At 36.1% G+C, this 18424-nt stretch overlaps 3 protein-coding genes across 3 annotated transcripts; 1 reads left to right on the forward strand and 2 right to left on the reverse strand.

Annotated features, from left to right (window-relative positions):
* Positions 1 to 4453: 4453 nt before the first annotated feature.
* On the forward strand, positions 4454 to 6482 carry RO3G_13504 (uncharacterized protein; the record flags this gene model as incomplete). Its single annotated transcript, XM_067668088.1, has 5 exons — positions 4454 to 4662; positions 4715 to 4885; positions 4940 to 5101; positions 5160 to 5868; positions 5955 to 6482. 5 exons carry the CDS (start codon positions 4454 to 4456, stop codon positions 6480 to 6482), a joined length of 1779 nt encoding a protein of 592 aa, XP_067524189.1.
* A 1245-nt stretch (positions 6483 to 7727) lies between these two features.
* Positions 7728 to 14119, reverse strand: RO3G_13505 (uncharacterized protein; the record flags this gene model as incomplete). The annotated part of the gene is made up of 10 exons (XM_067668089.1): positions 7728 to 8563; positions 8617 to 8692; positions 8751 to 9092; positions 9152 to 9419; positions 9481 to 12646; positions 12700 to 12850; positions 12911 to 13309; positions 13367 to 13410; positions 13577 to 13957; positions 14062 to 14119. 10 exons carry the CDS (start codon positions 14117 to 14119, stop codon positions 7728 to 7730), a joined length of 5721 nt encoding a protein of 1906 aa, XP_067524190.1.
* A 933-nt stretch (positions 14120 to 15052) lies between these two features.
* On the reverse strand, positions 15053 to 17513 carry RO3G_13506 (uncharacterized protein; the record flags this gene model as incomplete). The annotated part of the gene is made up of 2 exons (XM_067668090.1): positions 15053 to 15571; positions 15627 to 17513. 2 exons carry the CDS (start codon positions 17511 to 17513, stop codon positions 15053 to 15055), a joined length of 2406 nt encoding a protein of 801 aa, XP_067524191.1.
* Between the last annotated feature and the right edge of the window lie 911 nt (positions 17514 to 18424).

The raw sequence follows: 18424 nt of genomic DNA on the forward strand, positions 1-18424 counted from the left end.
AATACGTCTCCCCAAAATAGCTGAAGATATTGAACAGTTTGATTCTGGTGTCATTTTTTTATTTTTAAAGCAAAAATGACAACATGAAAAATACTACAATAAATCATTATCTTTTGTAATCATGACATTGTGTTCATTTCAATTTTTTTTTAGTCCCTTTGTCCTCTCTCTCCTCTTCATTCCCGTTTTAAACTTCAGACTCCATTTTTTAATTAAATGATTAAGAGTATTTTAGAAACATGAAGACTAAGATTTAAATCCATTGATTCTCCTATTCATCACAAGGTGCCCTTCAAAACATTCAATTCTGAATCAATTTGAGTAACCTGCTGGATGATGTTCTGCTGATTATCCTAGTTTATCCAAAAACACTTGACCTCACGTGTGGCAATGCTTCATAATAAATTGACTTAAAATGGAAAGTGTCGTTTTTCACTGCACGGAATATTTATTTTTCCTTCCTCTTTTGACAATCTCCTACATTCGCCCTATTCCCCTTATCCCATTCACTTTTACTTTTTCAATTAATTTTGAGTTAAAACATGTTCATTATTAATTAACAATTTGATTTTAAAATAAAAAGCAGGGGTCGCTCAACAAGATGTAATGCACAGGACACATTGAAAGTCATTATCCTTGCGCGTTCTTTCTGTGTGTAACACAAGTTGGTAATACAACACCACTCCAAAACCGGCTGCAACCTTCTTTTTCCGAGTTTACTAAGCAAATGTATATCTTGTTATCGCTTAAAATACGTCTCCAAATTCCGCGATTTCATTCAGTGACACGCCTCCGTTTCAGAAAAGAATCCCTTCAATCGGCATTTGAAGAAGAAAAAAAAAAGAGCCCTGCAAAATGTCCGCTCACTAAGAAAAGTGCTATTCTACAGAATGATGCACTCAAGAGCACACGAGCCAACATTTGTCAAACATGGCATCCAATCTATCTTGACTCTATCTTTCACAAATTAAACTTTATCTAAACTGATTCTTTTCCTCGGCTGTTTATCTTTTTATTTTTTGCATTGAATACAAAAAACGATTGAATCCTGTTGTTATCAAGTCATCCCTTCAAGTTCTTTTATTAGCCACTGTAAAACAAACGCATCACTTTTAGACGCGTAGCACAAATGTAAAAGTAATCTTTTAATGACGAAATAATGAGCATAAGCTCAAAAAAAAAAAAAAAGAAGAGACGAGACTATAAAAAAGATAAAAATCAGAACCCACTTGGCTTTGGTTTAGTGAAGATGAAAACAAGTTCCCCACCTTATGGACCCTTATGTCCCTTTTTGGGCTGTTACCAAACTATGATATTAGACATGTGTACATGTCCAGTCAAAACATGTATCTCCAAACCATTCACTTTTATAAACCACTCACTTCATCACCGTTAATTCTTTCTTTCAATCATCACCAACAACCAAAAGAAAAAGCAAGGTCATTTGGCAAGTAGCAACTTTCAGAACAGACAGGATAACGGAAAAACTAATCAAGATGCGTCCGATGGTTAAATACATTCCATTTTCATGCTTTATAAACTTAAGGCTTGTAATAAAGCGATCTCGTTTGAATGCAGATGACCCGCCCCCTGTATTCAAGATTGATCTACAAATATGAATACACAGCCCCAGTGATTGTTTGTTGTCTGCAGTGGATTCAAGACAGATGAGATCGATAGCATCCTTTGGAAAATCAGTTTAGGATAGGTAGGATACGGTGTGTTTTAGAGCTTATTGTGATGACTAAGTTCTTTGAAATCATTCGATTTATTGCAGTGACAGCTTTTTTCTAACTAGGGCATAATTCGTTTTTCACCAAATTTGTCAATTACCCAATTCAGGCGCAAGATCAATTTTCCCGTTTACCAGCAAAGGTTGGCATTGGTGGAAAAAAAGAAGGGAAAAAAAAACTCAATTGTTCTTTCCTTTGCCGTAAACCAAGATGTATTGAAGTTTGAAAGCTAATGATTCCATTTATTTTGAATTCAATCGAATATACCACAGATCATTTTGAGACCTTTATGTTTCATATGACAGAATAGGGTCAAGTTAGTAAATAAATGTAATAAAAAAAAGTTGAATCACAGAAAAAGTAAATTGAAACATTTTGCTGACATTTTGAAAGAATAAACCGGATTTAATTTAATTCTGCATCCGATTCGACTATGAGCTTTAGTGACCGATCATACCACATGGCAAGAAGGATTCAAAACAAAATAGAATGCAGACCAATCATTGTTCTGATTCATTTAATTATATCATCGATCTCGACCCAAAATACCAACATCTAATCATCCTCTTTCATTTTACCGTGTCGGTAAAGATTCTAAAAAAGGAAAGGAAACATCCAAGGCTTTGATAGAAATAGTAAGGAAAAAAAAAAGTAAACCATTCACGCGTTATATGGTTCAAGTACTTTGTAATCGCAATGCTTTTCATTCCAAAAGTTTATTTATTGCTTGCCAAGTTATGACTGTATTCATGAATAATATGAAACTGTATCAATAGCGGTCATGTTTCACTATTAACTTACGCGTATCTTGGCAGTGACTAAAGCTGTACAACGATTGATTGTAATAAATCCACACTTTGCTTCTTTTCCAATTGCTTAAAACAGCGGTAGAGCAATTGACATGAATGTTTTATGTTCATTGATCTCAGCTTATTCGCCATGTTTCCTTAAATTATGTTTGCCACCCACTGATTGAGGAATGGCTCTACCTAGAATATTCAAGGCATGATAGACACCCTTTTAGTGGCTTAGAGATGACTGTGACCAAAAAACAAATGGTTGCAAACATGTTCATTTATGTCCTTTACCTTAATTCGCTTTATATAAAGGCAAGTCTACACACAGTCTCTTTAGACAAAACCAGAGGACATGCCAGGGTATACAATCGAGTTTGATATTACAATGAATGATGGTTACTCTGTTACATTCGTGGGATAAGAATACATGCTATCTTGACTGTGGTTCATTTGTTCCAAGCAGGCTCAAATTGGATGATGCTCGTTTCGATCAAGTTGAAGCCCTTTTCTTTTTTTTTGTAAAGGTTTTCTTTGTTACGAAACATTTATCTTCATGTAAAGGGGCTTTTGAAAGATATCAGTTGACTAACTTTTTCTTTTTGAAATCAATACCTTTTGAATCAAGTTGACACGCAATAAAAACACGCTTTTTCTTTTGGCAATTCTCTTTATCTTTTCATAATATACTTTTTGTGTGGATATTAAATCTTTATGTACAAAAGAATGCTTTGATTCACAATAAGATGCCATATTATTTAATTCTTTATTTATATTGTACATTTTATGAATGCCATCATTACAAAATGGAAAGTATAATATATTATTAAATAAAGACAGACGATTATATATTACAATTGTTTTATTCAATCTGCTTCTATAAACAATCTTAACTCCATTTAAATCTTGGTTAGATGACAATGGTATGATTTAAGCTCCTATCATTGCCATGTTACTTTTAATAAAAACTCCAGAAGCTAACGCCTTTGTCTATCCGCATTTCTACCAAAAACCATCTTTACATAATTAGAAAAAGACAGTGATATTAAAATACAATAAATTGATACAAAAACAAAGTGACAAAAATAACAATTACAAAGCAAAAGACAATTCCATCAATCCAATGATATCTTGTACCTTTTTCTATTAGAATTGATTCATATAACTTACAGTATGCTACTTTATCCAAATTACAGAATGACTTGCAGTATTATTTTGTAAATCCTACATTAATAACCCAGTATTGACGGTAAAAACTTATCCCGTATTTCCATCTCTTCTAGAAAATATACAAAAATGTATAAATCTTTCAAAACCAGTGAGTCAATTATACTCATTCTACTTGAATTTTATAAGCGATATAAAGCATAGACACTTTGATATGCACCAAATTAAACTTTACCTACAGATGCATACAAACATCATCAAGGGATAATAAGTCCCCTGCCAAATTATGGGTCATCGAGATGGCTAATTTGACGATCTGAACACAAGATTCTGCCTTGTTTGATTTAGCATGTCTAGTCGGAGTGCTTTATTTCTTTTTTAGAAAAAAAGATAAAACCTTTCTCCTTTTTTTTTCTCTTCATTAGAATGGAACAATATCATAGTGAGAACAGGACTGTCAATAAAAAGAGAATGAGAGCTACACAAGCTTGTATCCTTTGTAGGAAAAAAAAAGTAGGCAGTTGTTTACTACTGGACTGATTACTAATCACCTTAAAAGATCAAATGCGACGGAACAAAACCTTTCTGCTTGCATTGTCAAGAATCCAATTTAGAATGTGAATACACCGAGTCCAAGAAAAGAGGACCTCGCAAAGGATATGTTCAAGTATTAGAAGATAGGCTGGCTCAACTTGAGAAAATGTTAGTCGTGCCCGATAAAAAAGGTTTATAAAAAGGAGAGGAGACCCAATTTTTAACATGAAATCTAATTCTCTTGAAACAGGAATACAAAGCACAGAATACGATGATTTACCCGACCCAGAAATAGTGACACACTTGATTGATCTTTTCTTTCGATACATCAATTCAGTATTTCCTTTTGTTCATCGTGGACGCCTAAAACAATCCATTGTAGACAAAACTGTATCAAAACCTTTGCTGTGGAGTGTCATGGCAACCGCAGCCAGGTATTAGAAATCGTCTTGTTTGTGTATACGAATTGACTTGTGTATAAAACAGGTTTTCAGATCATCCAAGTATCAAAACAGATCCTCCTTATTTAGCAAGCGAAAAATTTGCTTTGAAAGCCAATTCATTAATTAATGCCTCACTACTTGAACCCACCTTACCAAATATTCAGTTTTGGGGAATCATGTCTTGTTTAGAATATGGAAGCGCATCTGGATCAAAGTAAAAAAAAAAGGGGGGGAAGGTTCTTTATGCGATATTGAACTTTATGATTAGAGCTTGGATTTATGGAGGGATTGCTGTACGCCTCTGCCAAGAATTGGGTATAAATAAAGAGGAAGTACTAAAAACACCAATAAAGGCACCTGATGGATCCACTGATTATTTGGGTATGGCATTAAGGAGACGTATATTCTGGAGTTGTTTTTGTATAGACAAGTAATAATTTTTTTTTAAAGAAAAAAGGCATTGTTTGTATTGATCGACTGTAACTTAGATTTTCAAGCACAAGCACCGATCGACCGCAAGGTTTTGAAATTGGTGACTACGACGCTCGGATGCCTACAATAACGGAAAGTAGACTGATTCGTGATTCACTGCAAGCATACACAGTGGATAGGGTGCTGATTGATGATGATCCTCTTATGGGCAGTATTGATTATTACCTGAGCATTCTCGAAATATTTGGTGAAATTTCAAAATACATGAGTAGAGTCAAGACAGAATCCACTGCTGTTACTTGGCCTCCGATAAAAGAACATGGGGACCTTCACAAAAAAATAAGACAGTGGGCTATTAACTTGCCTGAGATATATCGATATACACCGGCCAATGTGAGTATGCATAGGAAAGCAGCAAGTGAGAACTATCTGAATTTTTGGCTTTGTTCACATGCTATTTATTGTGCTGGTATGCTGGCATTACACAGAGGAAGTTTAGCATACGGTGACTTGTCAGCCTGTGAGCTTTCTTTTGGAACATATGAAAGGATGCAAGAAAGTATAGTTTTATGTAAAGAACATGTAGATATCGCAATGGACATTTTCAGCAAACTTCGTGATTTTTGTGATTGTAACGTTCTGCCCTACATGGGATATGCTGCCTATATTTTCTTAACTGCCCTGATGACGTCTACTTTCTCGTCAGATTCTGCTTCCTACAGCCGAAGCAACACAGGTTTAATCATCCTGTATGACACGATAAAGGTAAGACGGCCGGGACGGAGCAAGAGATAAACTACATAGAAAGTAATCTTTTTTTTTTTTTTTTTTTTTTTTTGCTGCCTTTCCAGTTATTATGTCCTCACTGGAAAATGGGGAACAGATTGGCAGCTGCTACACAAGACATGTTAAAAGCTCACAGCAAACTGTATGATGTCCGTGATCAAGAGAAAAACAAAAGACAAAATGAGTATACCAACAACCAATTTACGCAGCTGAGAAATACAAACAGTAGTCCAGAAATAATGTCATCCTCTGCATCCACTGAAGGCACCATGCTTTTTTCACAGACCGCATCATCCACAACCTCTGAGGTACCCTTTCCTACTACTTTTATGTCAAACGATATGCAGGCATATGCGTATAATCAACCACAGTCACTTGATATGAGTAACAATGGAATTGACTTTGACAGCTCTGATTTTCTTTATGATTCAGCACTGTTTGGTCAAATGATACTAGATACTTCTAGACCTGCACAAGCCACAAACAACTTGTTTGGCTACTATTCTTCCACCCATACATCCTCCACCGCACCACACCCTGTTGCCGCACCTTTATATCAACAATCCCCCTATCCCTTTTCACATCAACAATAACAATCAAAGAAGAAAATGATATATCTTTCTACTACACGCATCCTTCTCATAGAATGAGTTTTTATTTGTAATACTCTTTGCAAATTCTTTTTCTAGACAAACTCCTTAGAAGAGCTTTGTAGATGAAAACACAAATCATCCTTTTTTTTAAAGGTTAAGCATGCTATTTGTTTTGTTTTTTTTTCTGTAGAAAGTTTTCCTTCTACTAGCAAAGTAAATTCATTAAAAATAAAATAGGTTACATTTTTATGTCTGCATCCTTTCTTTTTAAATATCTGGGAAACTAATGTTTAAAATTATTGATATAGCTACATGATAAAGTGTAAGAAAGGTGTCAGCATACTATCTTTATAAGTAACAGTTGCTATTGAGACGTGTTTATGCCTTGATTGTCTTTATTCAAGACCACTGCCTCTTTAAGAAAAGAAACAACATTCAATCGTTTCTCGAAGCATACATCCAAAAATTGTTTTGACATAAAGGAATGTAAATTAAAAAAGACTTTTCGTTATGAATAAAATTTACATGCTTTAGTTGCGATACGTGTTCCATTTGTTCTTTAAGCTAGCCTTACTAGCGTGAGCATTAGAGAAGATTTCAATCTTGGATTAAATAGGAACGTTGTTGCTTTTATTCAGCTTCGCTCTCATTTCTGGGATCATCCACATCCTCTTTTCGCTGCTTTCAAAGTAAAGGTTCTTGAAGAATTATCTCAGAGATTTTCGTAGCGTCAGGAATAAACTCATACTTTACTCTTATCTTTGACATCAAGCTTGTCGTTACTTCCCCAGGTACTTTTCAGAAAAGCCTTGCTGTTAAATCTACTACATATAAAGAGGATCATTCATGAGGAGACAAAGCAAATCAGATTTCAATAGAAAAACCCAATAATAGAAAGCATTCAATTTTCAATATGATATCCCAAACTGACTAGCATCAAATTGGGTACAATGCACTCAAGTGTATCCTTTGATTTCTATCTTCCACAAATCAAGCTCAATCCCTGAAACTTATCTTTAATACATTTAGGCTCACACAGCTTTCTGAATTGAAATGTCCGTAAAATTCTCCTAGTTCAAGCTAGAACAAGTCTGATACAGGAAAATCTAAATACGCATTGGTGTCATGTAGTTAATGCACCATCTTAATACTAGTACTTATATATCCCATTAGGAAGGAAGAGGTTAAAGAAAAATAAAGTTTATTGAACTTGAATAAGTTAATGCTGTATACTAATATATAGCTTTATGGTAATTTATTGTAATAGTTACTAGTAGCCCAATAACATGATTGAGTAAAAGGACTGATGGTAGATAAGTCATGAGTAGAACGGCTTGTTCGGGTCTTGGAAAATACTGTAGGTTTTTGATATCTTTCTACAGATATTTTTCTTTCTTTTAAAGTTTCTTGTTTAACCAATATTTCCAGAATTTCATGCACTTCTTTTCTTGTAAACGTTTCACTGAACTGTCTCTGAATCGAGGATATTGTTATGCCTGGTCTTTTTATAACAAGGTCTGTAACTGCTCTTAAAAAGATACTGAGAAGGAGGGGTGTTAAGAGACCGTTTACATCAGTCCAAAGATTAGGGACAACCAATTGACTTCTCTTTAGCCTATCAGAAACAAAATCATTCACTTGGTGGTCACTGAAGCCCCCACTTTTGGCTTTTGAAGCTGCTCCTGCTGTATCAATAACCCAGTCATCTAAATAAGGAACTAGTACATAACGAAGGGATATAGGTCCAACCCGGCATACCAGTGGGGGTGAATGCTCCTCTAGAACACGTAATGCATAACGAATGTTTTCATCTGTGTATTTCACATCAAGTTCTTCTCTCAATTGTGTTAGTAGAAGCCCACGAGTTGTACTTTTTTTTAGCGCATCGACTGTCTGTTTAAGTAGTTGGTAGTTAAATTCATCTTTTGTGGATAGTAAAGCATCAATCATAGAGTCAAATCTACGAATTTCCACTTTTTCAATTGTCACATTCTGACATGGTAAAGTAGCAAGTTCGGTCGGCATCGGCTGATCTTTCACAACTTTCTCAATTTCAAAGTCCAAAATGGTAGATGATGTATCTATTTTTAAAGTAAATACCGAGAGCGACAGCATTGATTATAAATCGCCTTACCTATCAATCTCACGCGTTTAACCGCTCCTATCGCTTTCTCCATTGTTTCATTTCGATTTACCATATCCACTTTAAGCTACATATAAAAAATACTATTTAGTTGTGTGGTTTTTTACAAGGTTTTTTGTAAGTACCTTTTCTTGTGACATCAAATCAAGTAAACATGCCATCATACCACTGCTCACGGTATCTTTCTGGAAAACAATCTTTGCGTCTTGTTGGTTTAAGAATTTATCAAATTCTTTTGCTTGGTCAAATAAATTGGATGGAAGAGCACCTGCCAATCGTGTCATAAACTTGGCTGAGAGTGCGTTTCGCGTTCCAGGAATAACACGATCATTCCTTGGTGACTTGATCAAGGTACCAACTTTGACTAGTTCTTGAACAGTATCTTTAACAATGTCTTCCGGGAAACCTTTAACAATCATAAACACATGGAATGGGTCGAACCTTTCTGAAGGAGTCAATAAACTCATCTATATTTATTTTAAAGATGTTAGTTTTTATAAAGCTGAAGATGTCTAATATTATGTACCAAAGCAACAGATCTAAAGATGCATTTTTGTCTTTTTTCCTTATCTTCTTCCTGAGCCAACAAAGAAGGTGGAATGTCCAACTCTAAATCTCTACATTTGCGAGCAGAAAATGTTTGATTTGCAAGCACAAGTAGTTTTGCTGTCATTGTCTTCACAGTGTGAAATGTATCATCAAAATGAAAAACGTGTAATTTGCTTCCTGGTATGATATCATAAAGAGTACACATATCATCTAGTGAGTTAGGAAGATTGGTTGGTTCTACATCACTATTATAAAGAATGTTAATTTCTAAAAGATAGACTTATAAATCGTTCGTCTTTCTCTTACTCTGTGTTTTGACTCAATCTTTGTAAGAAATACGTTAAATATCCCAATAGATCAAAATTAACAATATCATAGGGATTTTTGTCTTCAATTGATCCGTTAACTATGCCTTCTTTGTAAATTTTATCCCATTTTCCTATCAAATCCGCCAACTGTTCATTGAAAACAGGGTTATGTGAAAGAGTACCAAATCTTCGTTGACAATTAATTGAAGGTCTGTTGATGACTTGAGTAATAGCTGCCCATTTAAAACGTGATTTTCTACCTCGGTGCTTCAAGATCGCACCAGCATATAATAACATTTCATCATCTTGCGCTGTCCATGGAACCCTACTGGATGTTCTAGATCGTGCAAGGTCATCGCCAGTGGTCAATTCAGGAATATCAGACAAATCATCCATATAAAGGGCTGAATTCCCATTAGTTGAACCTTTACTGAGAGGGGCTAATTTTTTGAAGTAGCTTTGATTTCTTATACTATTTGTAACCAACTTTCTGCTGTCAAGGTGAACAACTCGACGTCCACCGTACATGTCTATCCTAGGTTTTCCCTTGGCTCTTCGCTTGAGCGGTACAATCTTTGAGTGGATTTGCTTCTTTCTCTTGGTCTCCAATCGCAAATCTAATGCATCTTGTACTTTTCTGTAGTATCCACGTACTTTGGGAGCAGTACTGTTTATGTCTTCAGCGATTTCCTGAATGAGACGATCATTATCAAAAGGAGTAGTGCTAGTAACTTTGTCCACATAAGAATTGAGGATTTTTCTTTGATGTTTGTTGTAGATCGAGGGTGAAGACCAGCCTTTGGAACTTGTTAAGCTCGCAAGTACCTCTTTTTCGATAACGTTGGTGCTAGGAGGAGCAAGTTGGTCATCAGAAACATCTGGTCTAGTCCTGTATACATATTCGAGATCGTTCCAATACATCAGCACATCTGCTTTTGTTTCAAGCACAAACTCTCGAAAAATGGGTGGATTGATTCTCCTAAAATCACGGACTTGAACATGTTTATGTAAAATATATCGTGAAGCAATAGTAGAGTGTGTGGGAGCAGTAGAATCGTGCATACCCAAGTTGATATGGCATGCGGAAACAAGACCAAGGTATTCAAGATGGTGCAACAAGCTTCTTAACTTTTTTTTAAAGTAAGTATGAACCGAGAATAAATGCGAGCTTACGGTACCAGGTAGTTCATCAAGTGTAATAGACAAATCCTTTACGTCCTTAAAATATTGTTTGAATGTTGCGTCTGGTTTTGTTATTCCGATCGTTTCGCATAAAAGCTCGAGGGTCATTTTTGATACAAGGCACATGGAGGTAATACTCATTTCTTCCTTATTGATGCCATTAATATCATTTGGTTGATGTAAAAGGTCGAATAAAAACTGATGAAATCTCTTTACACGAAGCATACGAGCAAAGATCCAACCATACTGAACAGCAGTGATCATCCAACTAGAATTGAATGTTTTGGTCTCTTCCGTTCTGCATTTTTCAAAGTTGGCGCTCAGTTGTTCAATTTGCTTTTCTAGAGCGGCAGCTTTCACTACATCACCAGAAGCAACAAGTTCTTCCAGTGAGGCCCTCATGCGAGTAAGTCGTTGATCCAGTCTTTCCACTGGAATTGTAATCTTTTCATAGTGAGGTGTTGTATAGCCAACTCGCTGAATCGTGTGACGACCTTTAACATGGTTTGCAAATGATTTATACTCGGATCCTTCCAAGTCTATATCATTTCGCACAATCACTTTTTTCTCAACAACAGCGCCATTAAGCAATCCGCATTGCACACTGGCATATTGCAGTTCACCTTCCTTTCCAAGAACTTCGGCCGTTCGCCTAAGCGTTTTCATACAGATAGTATGGTTAGAGGCACCATACATTTCATATAGCCTGTTCTGATATTGATCCCGAAATTTTTTGGAAAGTTCAATCATTGGCTGTTCAGCTAAAAATAATTTTATAACTGCAGCACGCTGATCCGAATAACGATTCTTTGTTTGATTATAATGATTGAAAGTCTTGAAAGAGTTGCTTTCGCTTACGCTCTCTGCCGATACCTTCGTTCTCTTCTTGCGAGCACGAGAAGTCTGTACTTGTAAGACTGGATGGTATATATTTTCAGTGGTGATTGGAGTGGAAGCGTCTACAGAAGCAGATGTGTCTACAGGAGCAGGTGTGTCTAGAGAAATAGGTGTGTCTATAGGAGTAGGTGTGCTTGTTGAGGTGGGTATAGGTGCAGTCTTTTTTATGATGGGAGAATTGGGTATCACTATAACAGGAGAAAGCATTTCAGGAGATTCCGATGGTGATCTGCTAGCGTTATCTTCTGTCTGTGTTCGTGCTTTTTTATTTTCTGGGGGATTGATTGATGTGATCTTTGGCTGCTCCTCTTTTCTCTTAGATATACCAAAAAAGTCTTTGATATCTGTCTGACGACGCTTCTTGGGCACATTATTAAACAATGGTGCTTTCACTTGTTGATCTGCTAACTGCGCAACTGTTTCAATTTGTATAGCTTCTACTTGAATTACATCTTGTTCTTGAGTTGATTGGGGCACCTCCGTCGGTGCAACGCTCTGCTCATCTACCGCCATAGGTGCCTCTACCTGCGCATTTGCTTGTATCTCTGGCTGCATATCCTGTATAGGTTCAGGTAATATATTAGATACATTTTTCTTTGGTTGATCTGCCGTCGTTTTGCGAGTTCTTCTAACTGGCGTTTTCTTAGGTGAATTTGCTACCAATGAGTTTTTTTCTGAGCATTTTAAATTGTTCATAGGAATTTCAGGTAAAGAAGGAAGGACGACATCCTTCTTTTCATAAACTTTCATATAAGATTTAAAGGTAAAGTACCGATATCGTCTCTGGCGACCCTCAAATTCAAAATGTCGGCAAATGCTATACATCCCATTATTGACTGTATTCATTTCTAATAATTTTTCTAAAATCCTGTAAAGCATACGATCCTCATCAAGATTTAAAGCAAAAGCAATTTCTTTAGCTATTACGCCATGTGTATCAGATGCTTCTATCACTTGATAACATTGTTGCTCAAGAGTAGAATCATGTAAGACATGTAAAATAGGAATATCTTTTCTTGTACTTTTGATGCGGATTGGATACTCAATATCTTCTGTCGTAGCTTCAACTTGTACATGAATCTTATCTACTCAAATTAAAATTCACGATTGGTTTTGTAGATTCAGATGTTAACCTTACCTTCAGGTAATTTTAGTAGATGGATACATCTAAAGTATCTACCTTTATCGCCCAATTTGACATTAGACTTTTTAAAGTAACCTTGCAAGCAAAGCGCATCTAATGAACGATTGAACCATTTTTGTACTACTCTCAATTCTCTATTAAATCCCTTTTACAAAAGAACAATTAATAAAGAATCCTAATACTTCATTCTATGTCATTCATTTACCAATGCCTCTAAAACGTCTTTTGTAAGAATAGCTTGACCTGGTGCGTCTTTAATTAACTCGATCATTGCATCAAGAAGCTGCTTTTGTGAATAGGATTGGTTATTGATGTTTACATTATAATATAGCCTATCATCGTCCTTGAAAGTTTTACTCATGTCCATGCTTTTGCCTTGTGAAGCAAATCTCACATGCATACAGATGTTGGTACGTGCGGCCTTTAACGATATAGGGTTTCGAATGATGGCACCTTTCTCTTCTAGTGATTTAGAATAGTGACCAGCTGAGCGATTATCAATTCCAAAGACTCGTGGTATTTCTGATTGATAAAATCCCTTGTGTCTTGTCCGAATAATAAGTTTCAAAACAAGAATTAAATTAGGCGATAGTGTGGTTCCAGTCTATTGTCAATTATATAAGCAACTTCAAGTACATAAAGATGTTACTTATTTGCTTACAGGAATACCAATGTATAATTGTTTTTCTTGAAGTTCAGCGGTTGCTACAATACATAAAGAAGATCCATATGCTTGAACCTCTTGGTAACTCAAATCTCTAGCATTTTCTATAAGTTTTAAATTCACTTTTTTATCCTGTTGATTCTGGTCAATTCGTTGTACAAGAAAAAGTTGGTTTTGCTTTTATAATTACAATGCTTAAAATATCACCAGCTTTTGAGGCTTTTTTTGCTTTTTCTGGTTCCTTTTCTTCCTCTTCTTCTTCTTCGTCCTCCTCCTCCTCCTCTTCTGTTTCCTCTTCACTTTCATCAGATACTTCAAAATCATCGTCTGAATCCGCCTTTTTAGCTTTTTTAGCCTTCTTTTTGGCTTTTCTCTTTGAAGGCGCTTTACGTTTGGCTTTTTTGGGTACAGTATTGCTGGTTTTTGATGAAGAGGATTCTGTTAGTTCCTGTTGTTGTTCTGATGTACAATCGATGCTTTCATAAAATCCCAAATCTTGATCCAATCGGATATATTTCCAAATAAATGACTTGTAGCTATCATCAATGGTTGGTGTCGTTGAGGTTGCATTTGCATTTTTTGCAATGTCTATTAATATTTCATGTACATAATCCCAAACAATGTCAATACTTGTTCCTAAATGGCGTTTTTTGTTAATATTTTTATCTTTTTTAAGTCTAAAAAGAAATAACCTGAAGGGCCATCAATAGCGATTTCCTCTTTTAGTCGTGTTAATATGATATCAAGCATAAGAATTGAAAATCTATTGCTGTGAAAAGAGAAAAAGAATGAAAAAAGAAAAACTTTTCTAAAGTAGTCACGAAAATTCATGCAAAATGAACTGTCGGTAGATGAACCATCTTTATATTTTTTTTGTTGATGTAGGAACCTATATCTATACAAGAGTAAGGGATTCAAGTTCTTAAAATATTGTGTAAATTGAATTGATATAATGATAGATGTTTATTAATGATCACGCTGTAATGGATATGACATGGAAGGGTCAAGTAACGCAAAATATGCAATTGGTTTGGTTGAACTCATGTCATAGCCTCTTCAATATATGCAATTATAGAGACTGATGTACATTGACTGTATAATACAACGATACATATTGAGTACCATTAAAGTGCCACTTGCTAATATAAGCTTATTGAAATACTCCAATATATTGATTCATGTCGTTTTATACTATATTTACTCACTTTGTAAGCAGAAGGTATGATAAAGACTCAAACTTTTTAGGCAGGCAGCTTTTGTATTAATTGAACAAATTTACACTATCATCTACGGATCCTCACTTGGTTTAATCAACCTTGACAGCTGCTGTTCATATACATGTAAAAAGGGTTATAGGAACGAGCGATTACTCAAGGTAAGCAGAAGACAAATTTGAAGAAATAGTATTAGATAGATGAGGATGCCATGACCTTGAGCCAAATTGTTTACATCTTTCTTCATCCTTTGCCTTTGTGATGTGTATTCATTTTGGTTTATGTGCATACAAACAATCCGACGAGTTCTGTTTCGTTCCGATTCTTTTAAATGAAGCATCACTCTTTGGTACATTGATAGCAGACACAAATCAGCCAAAACGGTTTCTGGTTATTAATAGTATCTTTATTAAGTTTCCGTTCCGGACGAAGTTTAAAAGTATTGTAGAATAAAATTTTATGTTTTGAATTACAAGAATCCAGACTCTTGTAATAATCGAGTAATCTTTTCATCTTCTCTTTCTCTTGGTTCAATCTTTAAACTTTCATTATACAATTGTTCTTCATCCCTTGTACTCAGCAAGTTTGATTTAATGAACTCTTGTATCTCTTCTACTGGTTTTAATTGGTATAAAGAAGATTGATATTGTTGAATTTCTCGAATGACTTCAGCTGTCTTGGCTCGTTTGGCAAAGTTGATCAACTCTTTATTTTTCTTGAGTTCATTAGAATTACCATCTTCAATAAAAGTCAAGTCTTGCAAATAGATACCCAAGAATGGTATACAAGGTGGGTTGACAGAGTGAATTAAAGCTCGGTATTCTGTAAAGTTTCGGTTGGCCCCCATCAATTTACGGATCTGCTGTAATATTTGATTTGTTCTTGCTCCAACTGCTTCCCAAGTACGCTTCAACCGGCCTACAGAACTATTATCAAAAGCAGATAGGATAGCCATACATGTATTGAAGTTGTTCAACATTCTACATTTCTATTATACAATGTTTTATAAGCAAACAAATAAAATAAATAGTACGTTTCATTACCTCAGCTACTTGCACCCAGTACTTGATCATCACACTTCTCTTTTTTATGTCTTGTTGACTCAAGATGACATCAGAAACCCAAGAAGTGACTTGATTACAGTATTCAATGGAAGCTCTGATGTTGACCGCAACTGAATCATCATCTCTTGACCATGCTTTATCTAAACACTCAATAGGACGAATTGAGCTGTACAACTTAAAGTCCATGATCGTCAACTGTCTCGCCATTTCCAATATATCAATGTCCAACAACTTGGCTCGTTTTCGATTCTTGGGCAAGATAGGCTCAGGGGGATCAGGCAAGGTCAAGACCATCTTTTTGAGCCCCACATTTTCTACAGCGACACCCTCTTTTCTCTTTTGAATCAAGGATTCCAGCTGTCCATTGGAGAACTTTAAGGTAGTTCTGATGTGTGTCTCAATGAATTCCATCAGTCGATCAAGCAAGACACTGTCATCTTCATTGTAGTACAGCTCAAGCCAATTCTTCAATACGTTAAACACACGCAACCGGACCAACTTCAATTTCTTTTCTTCCCAAATCGTCGCTTCTTCCTCTGTCAACCCCTCTGGACATTTTAGGTTATATCTTGCCTCTAACAGATCCAGCAAATCCGAGGAGGCACAAAACGATCGATAGGTCAATAAAAACGTGTTGATAAAGTTCATATCAAAATAGTCATGCATCGTCAACCTTTCCACAAGGGCTGGTAATGTACCTCCCTTGACATGGCCTTCCATGTTGAACACAATATCGTTGGGTCCATAATCGTACTGTAAAAAGTCAGGACGCTCGCTGACTGCAGGTTTCGTATTTACTGTTTCTGCAACAGGTGCATCGTCGCCAAAGAATTTCTTGATTTTGTCTGAAGAGGGCGTTGTTTGAGACCGTTGGACGATAGATGGCCTTTCACTGGAGGATTGCACGATTTCAGACTGATGTCTTTCTAATGGTATGACTGATTCACCTCTGTCTTTCTTTTCTTCCGTTTGCTCTTTTACCATTCTCTCTTTCTTTTCTTCTGCCTTCTTCTCTTCCTCCTCTTCTATCTCTTCTGCAATAGTAGACTCCTTTTTCTCTTCGATTGAGACCATCTTTTTATTATTCATTTGAAGACTGGAAGCATTACTGTTACTTCTGTTCTTCTTTGCTAAATGCAACACACTCGCACAGATCAATTCGATGGGCACAAACAAAGCGGCCGCCGCTTCTCGTGTCGCCTTCAAACACGCATTAAAATCCTCAATATGCTCACTTGTCATGGCCTGCAGCTTGATGAAAAGGACCCCGAGAGCATCAGCCAATGCCTGCTTGCCTTGCTTCAGGTCCCTCATCTCGGACTGTTCCAGCACGCTGCTGAAATCGGTCTCATCCAAATAAGCCAAGAAAAGACCGGTCTGGTTGGAGAGGTTACGAAAGTGAGTAAAGAGCAAGACGACGAGCGAATTTTTATCATCTCCCGAACAATTGTTGACGTAGGTCATGATGGTCCCTGCAGAATCTTGAATGGATATGCCCATGGTTTCCAAATTCTCTGCGAGGTTTAGTTGCAAACTGTATCGGTTGCTGTGAACCACCGACGGAGGTTCTGCTTCTTCCTTGGTCTGAACAAATTGTGGATCGACAGGCACAAGGGGTATCAAAAGTTCTTGACAGGTAGAGACAAAGTGCTTTACGGTACTCAACAGCTCGTTGCATTCGGACAGGATACGAGCATCATCATGTGCGCTCTGTGCAGACAAGACCAGTTTGGATAGACTGGCCATCATAGCACGGTGATGAATACGCAGGTTGGTATGTTGGTGAATCGGAGAAGATTCTTTATCGATTGTGTTGGACGAAACAAGCATGTGTCGAATCACGTTCACGATATAGATAGCATTCATATTGTATGTCTGACGTTGTTCGGATTTTACAGACGCACTGAGTTGATGGATGGTGAGTGCGATATGCTGAAACAATTTTGGCCAAGTCATGGGTTCGTTGATGGTCGAAAAGGGCCGGGAAGGTATAGTTTGGGAATTATCAAGAGTGGATATCTAACAAGAACTAGATGAGTAAAGAAAAAGAAGAAGAGAATATTTACAAAATGATTGGGTGTTACTGATGCTGTTTCTTGGTTGTAACTGTTGCTTGTTTGCAGAGTTTTAGTTAAAGCAGCGGTAAGGTATTGGCTCTATATTTATTTTGTTAGTGATTTGATGAACAGAGCTTATTTCTGGATTTACTTCTCTATCTATGTTTGAAGATGTCAGTGTACTTTGATCAGACCAGCGATTTCCATTGTTCTCGCTGTGATAGACTTGTTCTCCTTCTTCATTTGGTGGATCAATTCTCATTTCTCCAGTGATGGTATTGTAATAATATGTATCTATACCGTCCTCTGTCTTTTGTATGATCCACTCAGGTGTATGATTACTTAATAAACTCAATCTGTATTCCGTATTTCTTTTCTTAATGTCAGGCTCTAATATTTGTTCCTCTTCTTCAACAACTTTTACATAATTACTTGGAAACCAGCCTCTCATACCATTACACCTAGTTGAAAAAAAGGTTTAATATTTTGTATATAAAAAGTGGTTCATGATTACAGTCCATCCCACCAACCAGAAGGTAATTTCGTTAAAACGTCAATATAGTCATCTTGTTCAAAACAAAGTGAAGAAGGATCATTTGATTTGAAAGGGTAAAGTGCTTGAACTCTACATAGAATAGGTACTTCTGTCATATGAAAACTATATGTTTACAAATGAAAAAAATATAAAATGAAAAAAAGGGAGAACAATAGCATTTTTTT

The sequence above is a fragment of the Rhizopus delemar genome, genomic scaffold (assembly GCF_000149305.1).
Source record: "Rhizopus delemar RA 99-880 supercont3.12 genomic scaffold, whole genome shotgun sequence".
NCBI lineage: Eukaryota > Fungi > Mucoromycota > Mucoromycetes > Mucorales > Rhizopodaceae > Rhizopus > Rhizopus delemar.